At 33.7% G+C, this 14,413-nt stretch overlaps 1 protein-coding gene across 2 annotated transcripts in view; it reads left to right on the top strand.

The window, feature by feature from the left end:
- The window catches only part of ZFC3H1 (zinc finger C3H1-type containing), a 65,199-nt gene that overhangs the window by 17,969 nt on the left and 32,817 nt on the right, over positions 1-14,413 (top strand). Inside the window, exons 6-12 of one of the 2 annotated variants that reach the window (XM_074226154.1) lie at positions 1,468-1,591; positions 6,368-6,465; positions 9,910-10,119; positions 10,322-10,486; positions 12,248-12,385; positions 12,768-12,886; positions 13,391-13,540. In XM_074226154.1, the coding sequence (XP_074082255.1) occupies positions 1,468-1,591; positions 6,368-6,465; positions 9,910-10,119; positions 10,322-10,486; positions 12,248-12,385; positions 12,768-12,886; positions 13,391-13,540 (1,004 nt within the window). Of the gene's footprint in view, positions 1-1,467; positions 1,592-6,367; positions 6,481-9,909; positions 10,120-10,321; positions 10,487-12,247; positions 12,386-12,767; positions 12,887-13,390; positions 13,541-14,413 lie in introns of both variants that reach the window. The other variant, XM_074226153.1, reaches the window with a different exon arrangement.

Here is a 14,413-nt window from a genome sequence, read left to right as displayed (position 1 = left end):
GGCATGATCAATCTTGGCAAAAGAGGGGTATCAGGCCTTCTCAAGAACAGAACACCGCTACTAACTCTTTAACGTGCCTACTACTAGTGTCCTGCATTTGCAGGTATAGGCTAGCAGGATTAACAATACATTGTGTTTGCTAGACTGCAGGGAAATGGAGAGATGGAAAGGAAGCCTTTTCAAGAAGGGTTAAAGATTAGGATGGGTTTAAGAGAAAACAAGAACTGTTATTACTGTTGGATTAGAATTTGCATAAAGTGGCTTTACTTTTTTGAGTTTAAGAGATCAGCATTAGGGGGCATAAATATGTGGAATGTTTCTATTGCAGAGAATTTTGATTTTTTTCAGTGTAATCTTTTAGATTTATGTCTTAGTGTTTGTATAAACCTCTGTGTGTATGTGTGTATATATATATATATATATATATATATATATATATATATGCTGAGTGCCTACTCAAATTTAATGAAAGCTATTGAAAAACTACCGTTTTATTAAATTTTGGTTGGTGTCTTGAGGAAAACAAATTTCTCATAAAATATTGACAAATGCCATTCATTACTAAAAACTCAGATATAAAGTAACAATATTTTAAAATTATAGATATATGTATATAGCTCTATATATGTGCACATAATTCAGATTTCACTAATGTTTTATTGCTAAGGAAGGAGAATTGATGAAGTTATAATTAGCCTAGGCTTAATTTTCAAATTTTAGTATTTAGGGAAGAAATAAACTTCAGTTTTTAGTTTCTAATTGAACACACAAAGGTTAAAGTCTGAATCATATATTGGGTCATTTCATTGTAAAGAAATGTGCAAATTAATCAATGATTTTTGAGAACTTTGGAGAATTTTATTAAGAAACCTGGTTCAACCTAGAGTCCTTTGTCCTGTCTTTGACACTTAGTATGTTTGTGACCTTGGGCAAGTCACTTAATTTCCTTCAGTCTCACTGTTCCCTGTAAAATGAGGAGACTCAGTAGTCTCTGTTAGTCATTTTAAGCTTTTGAATCATGGTGTCTAACCTTTTAGCTCTTTTGGGCCTCAATGTTCAATAAAAACTTTTCAAGAACCACATGTAGAATTTAATATTTATGACTACTACAGTGTAGCCCATATTACCAATGAGTATAATAATAATAAAATGTAATAATGCTGCATGGATAGGCTTTGAAGGCTGCATGGGCTGAGGGTTACATACCTGCTTAAAATCTATATTCTCATTTAAGGTAGTTCTTACTAATCATGCTCTTCAAAATGTAGCCCACAATGTCCTTGTTATTAAGATGGATTCCCTTTAAATTAAGGAAGAAATGTATGTTTGATGAATTTCCTCCCCTAATATTTGTAGCTATTTCATTATTATTAGCTGAAATACATAGCTATATTTTACATAAGCAGGCAAAGGACATTTTTTTAGATGTTATATAAATTGAGCAAAATTTTCTCTTTGTGTGTTTAGTCTTCAGATACAGACCTAAGACGATCCTTAGATAAGCAGTCTATTGATAGTGCTGGAGGCATCTATCAGTATGACAATTATGAAGAAGTTGCAATGGATACAGATAGTGAAACTAATTCTCCAGGTAAAGACTTCTTTTTTAATTGACTTTTTCTTCACTTTAAAGTACAAAAAAAAATTTAGTCAAAAATTTTGGAAAGAAATGCTTGTTGCTCAGTATCATTCTTCAATGGGTTAGTGTAATGAATAATAGAACTTTTAACACCTCCTGAAGATAACCTAGACGGTCCAGTATTTAATAGTTCCTACTTTTACTTGGGTTTATTATGTTTATACCAAAGGTAAGAAACCTCACAAAGAAGCTAAATTGAATTGCTGTTTAGAGAAGTACTCTAGGAGACACATGTAAACAGTGCATTTTGCTTTTCTTTTTCTTTTAAATTTAAGTCTGTTTTGCTAAATTATATGTAGCAACTACTGTACATTTAGAGTACTTTCTACTTTAGTTCAACAGAAGACAGTGTTCTAAGTTCAAAGCCCATAGGAAAGACAATTATCTGATTGTTTCAAAGTATTTTCCACCTGTAATTTAGGATCCTGTTAGATATTTGGATAGTTGTGGAAACTATAACTTAGAGCCTTATTAAACTAAGTGATGGTCCAAAGTCACATAGCTAGGAGGAAGTGAATTTGGATCTAAAAATTAGTTCTAAAGTTCTGTTCTAGGGCTCTTCTCATTAGATCAAGCTAACTCCTTGTCATCTATGTAATTCTTTGACTTGTTTCAGTGTAGCGAAGGAAGGTATTTGCTCTAGAATACCTTCTAGAATGTTTTTCTGTTATAACTTTCTGGTAGCGTCAAGGTGGTATTTTTGTCTTTAAGTCAATGAATGACTATTGTTGTTCTTTGTTGGGAAGAAGACCATGACATCAGGAAAATGATGCCATGATAATGTAAGTGAATTAGATTTAAGTGAAGGAGGGCTGTGCAAAGTCACCAACCTCCTTTTCTCCTCCACAGCTATCTTGAATTCAGTGGTCAGATAAGACTATTGGAGATGGCTCTGGCTGTTGTGGCTTTTTTTTTAAGCTAAAATTTTTCCCAGGTCTCTGTGATTAAGGCCTTTTACTTAGTTCCAAAAAGAATTGAATCTGGGAGAGGAAGACCTTCAGGGTTTCTGAGCAGTCAGAACCCAAACAGTGACCAAATGGATTTGCCGTAGGACCTATTGTTGACCAGTCTGTGAGAGTCAGAGTGATTTGGGTTTTAAACAGTTTTTCTTGTGTTTTAAAATTTTATTTATTTATTTTGAATTCTACAATTTTTTCCCCTAATCTCGCTTCCCTCTCCCTGTCCCCCCACAGAAGGCAGTCTGTTAGTCTTTACATTGTTTCCATGGTATATATACGTTGATCTAAATTGAATGTGCTGAGAGAGAAATCATATCCTTAAGGAAAAAATATAAAGTATAAGAAATAGCAAAATTATCTAATAAGAACTTTTTTTTTAAATTAAAGGTAATAGTCTTTGGTCTTTGTTCAGACTCCACAATTCTTTCTCTGGATTGGCATTCTCCATCATCACAGATACCCCAAAATTGTGCCTGATTGTTGCACTGATGGAATGAGCAAGTCCATTAAGGTTGATCATCACCCCAGTGTTGCTGATAAGGGTGTACAATGTTTTTCTGGTTCTGCTCATCTGGCTCAACATCAGTAAAACAATGTTTTTAAGAAAGAAATCTATCCCATAAATGCCAAATAGCAATCAAAAAGGGCAACAAAACTGTTTTGGAATTAACTGCTATCATTGTATACTATTCCTTTGATGTGGAATTATGTAGAGAGCTAGTGTTCTTTCATTCAGCATACTTTTTTTTTTTGAGAGCCTGTAATGCTGCATTGATAGATGGATGTAAATAAACAACAACAAATCTTGTCCTTAAGGATCTTAGTTAAATGGGGGCAGTAGAATGATGATTAGAAATAACTAGTAGAAAATATGAATACTAGATTTTGAGAACCTGGGTTCTAATACTAACTGTGGGCACTACCCTTATGATGTTCTTGGTCAGATTATGTTGCCTTCTTGGGCCTTAATTTCCTCTTCCCGTAAAATATATTCATCATACATTTACTGTGTGATAGGATTTGTACTGATCAAGGGATATAAAGAGATAAGGAAAAAAATAAAGGTGTTTCCAAGGATGAGGGTATGCTGCTTTATAACCTTGAGCATCTGCAGTATTCCATACAAACTCTTAAATATCTAAGAGGCAGGAACAAATGAACCCTTGAAAGTTCATTCCTTCCCTTATTACCTCATAAGATAGGTAGAGAAATGGAGTATGTTACCTCTTAGTTGTAAATAATGTATTATTTGCTGGGGGTGGAGCTTAGTGAATTTAGGATGAAAAAGGAGAGGGAGAATATTGATTTATTATTGCAAAAAACTAGGTGGCATAGTGGATAGAGCATGAGTTCAAATCTGGACTCAGATACTCTGTGACCTTGGGCAAGTTACTGAACCCCATTGGCTTACCAAAAAAAGAAAAGCAAAATCATAAAGAGGAGGAGAATATGACGATGAAATAGTAATAGAAAACATAACATTAACCATGCCACTTTTTTTTTTGTTTTTTGAATTTTACAATTTCCCCCCAATCTTGCTTCCTCCCCCCCGCCCACAAAAGGCACTCTGCTGGTCTTTACATTGTTTCCATGCTATACATTGATCAAAATTGAATGTGTTTAGAGAGAAATAACCTTAAAGAAAAAAATAAAATATAAGAAATAACAAAATTGCATAATATAACTATTTTTTAAAAATTAAAGGTAATAGATAATAGTCTTTGGTCTTTGTTTAAACTCCACAGTTTTTTCTCTGGACACAGATAGTATTCTCCATCACAGATACCCTAAAATTGTGTTAAATTGTGCACTGTTGGAATGAGCAAACATTAAGGTTGATCATGTTGCTGTTACGGATATACAGTGTTCTTCTGGTTCTGCTCATCTAATTCAGTATCAGTTCATGCAAGTCTTTTCAGGCTTCTCTGAATTCCCCTCCCTCCTAGTTTCTGATAGAAGAACAATGTTCCAAAAGGTACATATACCACAATTTGTTCAGCCATTTCCCAATTGGTAGACATTCGTTCAATTACCAATTCTTTGCCACCACAAACAGAGCTGCTATGGATATTTTTGTACAAGTGATGTTTTTAACTCTTTTTCATGATCTCTTCAGGGTATAGACCCAGTGGTGGTATTGCTGGATCAAAGGTTATGCACATTTTTTTTTTTTAGGCTTTTTTTGCAAGGCAAACGGGGTTAAGTGGCTTGCCCAAGGCCACACAGCTAGGTAATTATTAAGTGTCTGAGACCGGATTTGAACCCAGGTACTCCTGACTCCAGGGCCTGTGCTTTATCCACTGCGCCACCTAGCGTCCCAGTTATGTACATTTTTATTACCATTTTGGGTATAATTCCAAATTGCTCTCCAGAAAGGTTGGATGAGTTCACAGCTCCACCAAAATGCTTTAGTGTCCCAAATTTCCCACATCCCTTTCAACATTGATCATTGTCATTTCTGGTTATATTGGCCAGTCTGAGAGGTGTGAGGTGGTACCTCAGAGATGCTTTCTCATCAGTAATGATTTAGAGCAATTTTTCATATGACTATAGATCACTTTGATTAACTCATCTGTAAATTGCCTTTGCATATCTTTTGACCATTTGCCAATTAGGGAATGTTTATTTATTTTTGCAAGGCAGTGGGGTTAAATGACTTGCCTAAGGTCATACAGCTAGGTAATTATTGTCAGAGTTCAGATTTGAATTCAGGTACTCCTGACTCCAGGACTGGTGCTCTATCCACTGTGCCACCTAGCTGCCCCCTAACAATGTCATTTAAAAAAAAAAATCAAACCCATGGAGTCTTAACTTTTTTAATTGTCTACAAGATGCAGTTAATAAAGTTTATGTTGAAACTTAGTGAACTTAGGATGTAAAAGGAGAGGGAAAACATTCATTTTTTTTAAGGTTTTTTTTTTGCAAGGCAAATGGGGTTAAGTGATTTGCCCAAGGCCACACAGCTAGGTAATTATTCAGTTTTTGAGTCCTGATTTGAACTCAGGTACTCCTGACTCCAGGGCCAGTGCTCTATCCACTGTGCCACCTAGCCTCCCAACATTCATTTTTTTAAAATTTGTTTTTATTAAAGATATTATTTGAGTTTTACAATTTTCCCCCCAATCTTACTCCCCCCCCCCACGGAAAGCAATCTGTCAGTTTTTACTTTGTTTCCATCCAGCATTCATTTTTTTAAAGCAAAATCATAGAGTAGGAGAATATAAGCAATATGATAATGAAATAGGAATAGAAAACACAACATAAAACATGTCATTTAAAAAAATAAACCTATGGAGTATTTCCATTTTCGTTGTCTAAGATGCACTAATTAACAGTGATAGGCAGCAGAAAGAAATGAGCAAGTAGGTATTGATCTCTTCAGATTCTTTCTAGCCTGTTTGGATTGTGGCATAAGACCAGCTGAGGGAAGCGCCATGGCTGGGTCCAGGTCCATTTTCATCTTGTTATGAGATTGTTTCAGGGAGAGACAGATTTCTTAGTTGATCCTAGAAAACTGTTTGGCAGGGCAGAGAGAAGGAGCTCAACCTCATGTCCAAGTCAGGCTGCCACTGTCCTCTGTTATTTGGAAAAGACTGTAAGATTGTGAAAGGGAGTTCTTGGCTTTTATTAGGGCAGCTTTCTTTGGCAAAAATCTAAATTATTTTATCTTAGTTTTGCCTTTTATTAAGATAAACTTCTTAAAATGGTTTTCTGTTAGAATATTTCTGTAATAAAAATGTTAACAATAACTGAATATGTTTTGTTATAGCTGCTTCTCCAGTACAGCCTCTTTTTTTCCCTGAGTGTTCATTGGGATATTTTCCTCCATTACCACCTATTTCTTTGCCTCCGCCACCTCAGGTTTCAGTAAGTCACCTTTTGGTACGTTTTACTTCATTCCCTTTTTATCTTTTCTGTTAGAAGATTTTCATTAGTGTGGAAAAGTATAAACAAGCAATTAAAATGCCATTTTATAATGAATGAATATTTTAGATGCACTTACTGAAAATAGGCAATGTTTATTCAATGTGTTTATTCTACATTCTTGAGTATGACTTAAGGCAAATTTATCCATATGTCATTCTCAGTTACTTTTTAAGCTTATTCTGGCTTCTTTGTAGCTTATATGCTTTTGGACATCTTTTTGCAGTTTAAACTGATTTGTGCTGAGAAAATTCATAGTGATTTTGAAATTACAAATAATTGTTTTAATAAAATTGTCATTCCATTGAATCAGAATTTTGGATTATTTGAACTTTTACTTGTACTTTGTGCACAGCAAACTGATAATAGTGTTAGAAGATGTTTTCAAAAGTGTTCGACTCATGGAACTACAAGTTTAATCACTTACATCTTCTTTTTTAGGGAAAAAAATTTTGCTTGTGCCTTTGCTTTTCTGTTTCCATTCATGTTCAAATATATTCCTCCCCTGCCCAGTGAGTTAATGTAAAAGATTTTTCAAAACAAAATAGTTTATTGAAATCAACCAACACATTGTTTCCAATGGCATATATGCATATGATACATTCTGCTCTTAAAGTTCTTCACCTCTTCAAAAAAAAAAAAGAGGAAAGTCAATTCTTGTCTTTTCTTCTCTGAGGCCAAGTTTGGTTTTTCTAATTACACAACATTATTTCACTATAGTTGAGGTTCTGCTTATTTCATTCTTCATCAGTTCATCTAAGTCTCTTCAGGCTTCTGAACTTATATTCTTTAGTTCTTCTGGCCCAATTCTTTTCCATTGTATTCATGTACCACAATTTGTTTTTACACGTTCTTCCCCACTTGATGGATATCTACTTTGTTTCCAGTTCTTTGCTTCCACAAGGTGGCAAATGTGAATATTTTGGACTATACAGGATCTTTCTTTTTGGCTTTGACCCACTTGTGGTATATATTCCACAGGGAGAAAGATAAAAGGGTCACTGTTTTCTGCATAATTACAAATTGTTTTCCTGGGTGACTAGACTGTTTCTCAGTCTCACCACAGTTTATTTGTGTGTGTGTGTGTGTGTGTGTGTGTGTGTGTGTGTGTGTGTGTATATATATATATATATATATATATATATATATATATATATATATTCTGTGGCTGCTCATTTCCATCACTGAGTATTTCCATCTTTTGTCTTTGTTAGTTGACTAGGTGTGAAGTGAAATATCAGGGTTTTAATTTGGAATTCACTTTTTAAAATTTTTGTTATTTATTTAAGGCAGTAAGGTTCAGTGACTTGCCCATGGTCACACAGCTAGGCAATTAAGTGTCTGTGGTCAAATTTGAACTCAGGTCCTCCTGACTCCAGGACTGGTATTCTATCCACTGTGCCAGCTAGGTGCCCCCTGCACTTCACTTTTTAGTGATTTGTTGACATCATTCCCACAGTTTCTAATTATTTGTAATTTCTCTGACTTATTTATAGCCTCTAATTACTTATCTTTTGGGAAATGATTTTTGGTTTGAAGGTTTGTAGTTTTTCCCTAATGTCTTATTATTAAACTTATATTAGAAATGATTATTGGAGGGGTGGCTAGGTGGCACAGTGGATAGAGCACCAGCCCCGGAGTCAGCACTACCTGAGTTCAAATCCAGCCTCAGACACTTAATAATTACCTAGCTGTATGGCCCTGGGCAACCCACTTAGCCCCATTGCATTGCAAAAATCTTAAAAAAAAAAAAAAAGAAGAAGAAGAAGTGATTGTTGGGCGTATTTTTACCCTATTGTCAGTTTCCCTTTTTTAATCATACCTTCATTGATTTTGTTAGCATTACTCTCATTACTCTTGTTTTCCTCAGAAATTTGTCATTGGAAGCAGTTCTAGTATTTAGTAATAATTTCCATAGAAAAAGAAAGTGAAATTCAAACTTCTGTTTTCAGGATTTTTAAAGTTACAAATTATTTACAGTTGCTGAGATTTTTTTAAAATTAAAGTATGAGTAATTATGCCAAATTTTTATTGCAATGAGTTTTGTTAATCTAGGCAGTACAGATTTTGCCTTAAATTTTTTCCTGATTTTTATTTAATTCCTGTCATGGCATCTTGACACAGAGAATTGTGAGCAATCTTGTCCTTAATTTGTGTTAAATTCTATCTTTTAAAATTTTGAGCAGTATTGTTTTTTAAAAGTTAAATACTATTTTCCAAAATTGGTCATGTTTTAAACTGTATGATACTAGGACCTATTTGGTATTTTATGTATTCAAAAATTATAATGCAAACTGCACTATTATATAAAAGAATAAGAAAAGAGCAACTATCTCTAGGACAATATAAAACAGTCAGAAGGAAGAGTGAACAAGGACTCCCAATATCACTTACCCTTGTGTGTAAAACATAAGATATATATATTGCCCTCCTCTGCAGAAGATTTAGACATAATTGGTTTAATTTAGCAACATTTATTAACCACTTGATGTATTAAGTGCTAGATTGCTACAAAAGCAGAAATAAAACAGCCTCTCCTCTTAAAGAGCTTATATTCTTTAGGGAACATATATGAATATAGATAAATTTAAAGTAATGACCAGTAAGGAAAAGGAGGACAGGATCAGGAAAGGCTCCATGGAAGAAGAGCCACTGGAACTATTGAGTCCTTTTAAAGCAAACTAAAGAAGACTTTTCTTTTCATAAATAAATTTAAATCTTATACAAGTCTATTGAATACCATTAAACAGATATAGTCTGTAATTAAGGAAGCAAGATCCCTCTGGAGAATTCTTTAGAATGAACATCATTTTTTCTTCTCTTCATGAATATATCTATATCTATATATCTATATCAATGACCATTGCTCCTTATCTCTTTGGAGTGAGTCCAGGCTTTTTTGTTTTAAGCTCATGTATTGTAGCTGGAATCTCTTTATACTCTAATTTTAAACTCCTCTTTTTGTTAGACATTGCTTTGATGGGTAGTAATGTCTTAAATCTGGATCAGGGTTAGAGGGTTCTCCTTATCCTGATTAAGTGACTTCCTCAGAGTATCATAGAGTAAGAGATAATCGTTTGCTTGAGTACTATATAAATAATATATTTATTTAGGTAATGAATTCTTTTAAAATTAGAAACTTGTCTAGGAAAAATCTTGTAGGACCTTTGGCCTTGGGTACATGGAAATTTAAGGATAATGTGGTAGGAGCTTTTGATCCAAATTAGATGGGTGAATGAGAAATTTTTAAAAATTATACATTTAAAATAATCACACCTAGAATAACAGTAGTATGAAGTTTCTTTCTCCATTTGAACTTTTCCCTAATGTTTTTTAATATATTTGTTATTTACTAATTCTTTTTTTCTTTTTTTTCAACATCTTTAGGCTATGCCACCTTTGAACCAGCCTTATGTTGAGAGTATTTGTGTTTCTCTTGAGCTGCCACCTCCTCTCCCACCTCTCCCACCTCTTCCTCCAGAAGATCCGGAGCAGCCTCCCAAACCACCTTTTGCAGATGAAGAAGAAGAAGAGGAAATGCTGCTTCGGGAAGAGTTACTTAAATCTCTAGCTAATAAAAGAGCCTTTAAATCTGAGGTAATTTTGGGCCATGTACCTCTAGATGGCATTATTGAGCTCACCTAGCATGCTGTTCTCATTTAGCTTTTTATTTGGAGTTTACTTTTTTTTCATTGAAATTGGAATGAGGTTAATACTCATAACAACCTAGATGTGTTTAAATATTATGATTTTTACCACTTTAAAAATAACAATTTATATCTTTTATTTCCTTATTTAGGAAACATCAAGTAATAGTGGCCCACCTTCTCCTCCAGTTCCCAACAATTCTCAGCCTGTGCCAAGAAGCAATCTTTCAATAGTCAGTATTAACACTGTATCTCAACCTAGAATACAGAACCCCAAGTTTCATAGAGGACCTCGTCTTCCACGTACAGTAATATCGGTAAAAAGTAGCTTAATCTTTTTAAAAATTACACCCTACCATGATATATGTATAGAAATCTTTTCTGGAATACCAAAAATTGCAGAATTTTGCTATTATTTCATGAAGTTAGCTAATTTATTAAGGTGAAGGTTGGTGGTAAATGTGGTAGTCATGTGCTTTTCTGTTCATCTGTGTAGAAACATTGTTTTGGAAATAATTTTCTGAATAATAAATAAAAGGTTGATACAATTTTGCCTATTAACTGGTCATATAAAATGATTGTGTGAACCTGGAGTGCCTTATAGAGTAGTAGATAAGGTCAGCTTGGGTTTTCAGATTGGGAGAAAAGAATTTTGTAGGGATTCTCCTCTTTTCTGTTTTCCCTTCTAATTCACATATACAACCTTGAAGATTCAAAGACACTTTAAGATGGTTTAAATTGTTTGACTCCTTGCAAAGTTGATTGCAAACAGACTTTTTTCCCCAAATGAATCATCTGTGCGTGGATGTATTAATGTTGGATGAGGTTTTTTTTTTTAAGAAGAAAAATTAAGAAAAAAAGAAGAAAAATAAGAATGATAGTTAATGTTTATATAGTATTTTATAACTTACAGAACACTTTGCATATTTTTTGTCTTTCTTTAGACTCACCACAATACAGTGACTTAGGTACTTAAGGCACTAGTATTCTCATGCCACGAAGGAACAGGTTCAGCAAAGAAAAGGTAGCTTGACTATAAGGTTACACAGCAAGTAATAGTATCAGGGCCCAATCCCAGGTTTTTCTCATTCTTTAAGAGTCTAGCATTGTATCCATATAATGAGACCTCCTAATTAAAATTAATTTAAAATCTTACCTTCCAAGTGTAAAGAGAAAATATGTTTAATAGCTTAAATTGAGTAGAAGCAGAGTATAATAGTCACCTGACTTAGCACTAAGAATCACATTAGCTTTTTTATCTGTGGAGTCAGTAGACCTGATTACTTATTCAGATGATTGTAAGTCAGTTTCCTTTGTCTATTAAATTGTATTTGGCACTTTATAGAAATGATATTACTTGAACAGCCATTGGAGAAATTCAGTAGGAATAAGAGAGACTTTTGATTCAAAAATGAGACTTTATGATGTTCTCAACCATATTACACACACACACACGCACACACACACACACACACACACACACACGAATTCCTTTTTTATCAGTTAGAAACTGGCAAGTTGCATAGTACAGTTTGGTTGTGGTTTGAAATACAAAAGAACTTGGAAATTATTCTATGGTATAGCAAAAGACAACAGTTTTGATTAATTGCAAATCCTTGAAACTTTAGGAGATAACTGATAATTATGTGAAGATTGAACTTCTGTTTAAAATGTGTTAATAATTTTTTGGTAATATATAATGCATTATAAGATTTGGCTAAATCCATAATTGAATAGGAAGGTTTTTAGGGACTGTTACAATTTAGAATAGGATGAAATTTAAGCTCCATATACATCATGGACCTCTGAAGGGCTTAAAATAAGATGAGTGGGTAGGGGGTATAGGGTGGTAGATTTCATCTAACAAGAAGAGCTACCCCAATACAGAATGATTGCCTTGTGAAGTACTGAGTTCTTTGTCACTGATATTCATAAAGCTGTTAGAATGATAGGAATTTTTAAGAGATTATGCCTCAGATATGAGTTTGAGCTGTGTAAACTCTTAGTCCTTTCTAACTTCTTACTGTCTATCTTTTAAAGAATATCTGTTCCTAGTAACAAATATGTTATATTTATAGCTTCCTAAACATAAATCAGTGGTGGTGACACTAAATGACTCTGATGATAGTGAATCTGATGGGGAACCCTCCAATTCAACAAATAGTGTCTTTGGAGGATTGGAATCCATGATTAAAGAAGCACGACGAACTGCAGAAGTAAGTAGGGCAGTAGAAGAAGAAAAAATGATCTATTTGCCTATTTTTTTGTCCTTAATTCTTTTCCTCTGTAAATTAAGTGATCTAATTCTTAAGATATTATTTTTAATGGAATAAGGCTTGGAAATATTAAATATTTGCATTATAAGAAACTGTCTAAGGAAATACCCAGAGGTTGGGATCTTATCCAAAAATTGGATTATATTCTCAAAAGTTAGCAATTTACCTCATTGTTTTCCTGAAAGACATCAATTTTAGGTATGCAACTATTCTGAGATGTGGTGTTTTATTTAGAAAAATTTGCCTTACTTGCATGTCATCTGTTCCTGTTGTATTTATTGTTGGAGTATGTTCTACTTGACTTCAGTTGGTTTCTCCTTAGGCTTCAAAACCAAAAGCACCACCAAAATCAGAAAAGGAAAATGACCCTATGAGAACTCCTGAAGCTTTACCAGAAGACAAGAAGATTGAATATAGATTATTAAAAGAAGAAATTGCCAGGTGAGAGGCATTATAGCTAATTTTTTAAAAGTAATCTATTTTTAAAAAAAAGATCCACTTTAAATATGGAAATCTGTGTGGAACATGATTGAGGAAGCCTTTTCTCTTCCACCTTTGAGGGTAAATGTTATTTATACTCATTACCCAGGAGGGGGAGCCAGATGATCTGAATATACAATTGAATACTTTTTTTCCCTTACCACATAGAACAAAAAACAAATAGGAATGAGTAGCATTTTCCCCAGCCTGCTTACACAGGTGTCAAAAAATGCTTGTTTACTTGATTGTTCAACACACCAAGAAGGCTGACTCAGGTTATTCAAATTTGGATTTTTAAAATTTTTTATTAGTAATGTTCTTGGTTTACTGTTTAAGTATATATGTATACTTGCAGTTTGTGCAAACATAAACTGTTCTAAAATTTTTATATACTCTATTCCCTCACCTTCTAGTTCTGATGGTTAGAATAATGTTGCACCCTTTTATTTTTTACTTTGGTCTTAGTCGAGAGAAACAGCGTTTAATCAAGTCAGATCAGCTGAAGACAAGCTCATCATCTCCTGCCAACTCAGATGGTGAAATAGATGGAGCTGGTAGAATAGCAATGGTTACTAAACAGGTGACAGATGCAGAAGCAAAACTTAAGAAACACAAGTAAGTCTTTTATCATCTCAACCATTCATAACTAGTAATTTGGGAACTACCAGGGAGGAGGTTTTTTGTTGTGGCTAATTGAATTGATATTTTTTTCACAAGCAGAGCTAATTTCATCAGTATAAGGGGCTTTCTATAAGGAAAATCTTGCTGTCAATGCAATTGTTTGCAATTTGATTTGAGATTTGCCCTAAACACTGAGAAACTAAATAATTTGCTGATTATTACAGAGATAGCTTTTGTTAGAAGTAGAGCTTGAACCAGATCTTCTGGTTCCAAGGCCAGCTCTTTATTAAATTCTACTATAATTGTGTCTTTCTGATATTATGTTGAAACCTAAAATGATTGAGGATCTTTTGTAATAATATTGGATTTAATTGAAAGAACAACCTAAAGCTTCATGTAAGTTATGTAATTAAAAAACAAATATTCCACAAATGATATACTGAAATAACTTATCTCCTTAAAAGTAGTCACCTTACAAGACTATGTGATGTTCTCATTTTGGAAAAAGTCTTTGGAACTCCTCTTTCTTTGGAGTTACGTCTAACAACTACACTCTCACTCTTCCCCCCCCCCCACATTAATCTTTGCATATCTTTGTTTATTTAGTTATGATTTTTGTAAACAGCCAGAACTTTTTAAGGGGCAAATTCCTTAAATTAGGTGGGTGGACTATTCTGGGTGATAATTTCTGGTAAGACTTTTTCATGTAGCTATAGAAATTTTCACGGTAATTTCTAAAGAATTTAAAAATTTTGACTTGAGTTAAGTATAGCTTCAGAAGGAGACTACTTTGAAGGATAGCACTTGTTCAGATATAAAAATGTGGTATATATATATTTGGAAATGCTTGGCAGTTTAATTGCTTTG

Source organism: Macrotis lagotis, chromosome 2 (genome assembly GCF_037893015.1).
Source record: "Macrotis lagotis isolate mMagLag1 chromosome 2, bilby.v1.9.chrom.fasta, whole genome shotgun sequence".
In the NCBI taxonomy this organism is placed as follows: Eukaryota; Metazoa; Chordata; class Mammalia; order Peramelemorphia; family Peramelidae; genus Macrotis; species Macrotis lagotis.
Note: the sequence above shows the minus strand (reverse complement) of the source record. Positions and strands in the feature narration are given on the sequence as shown.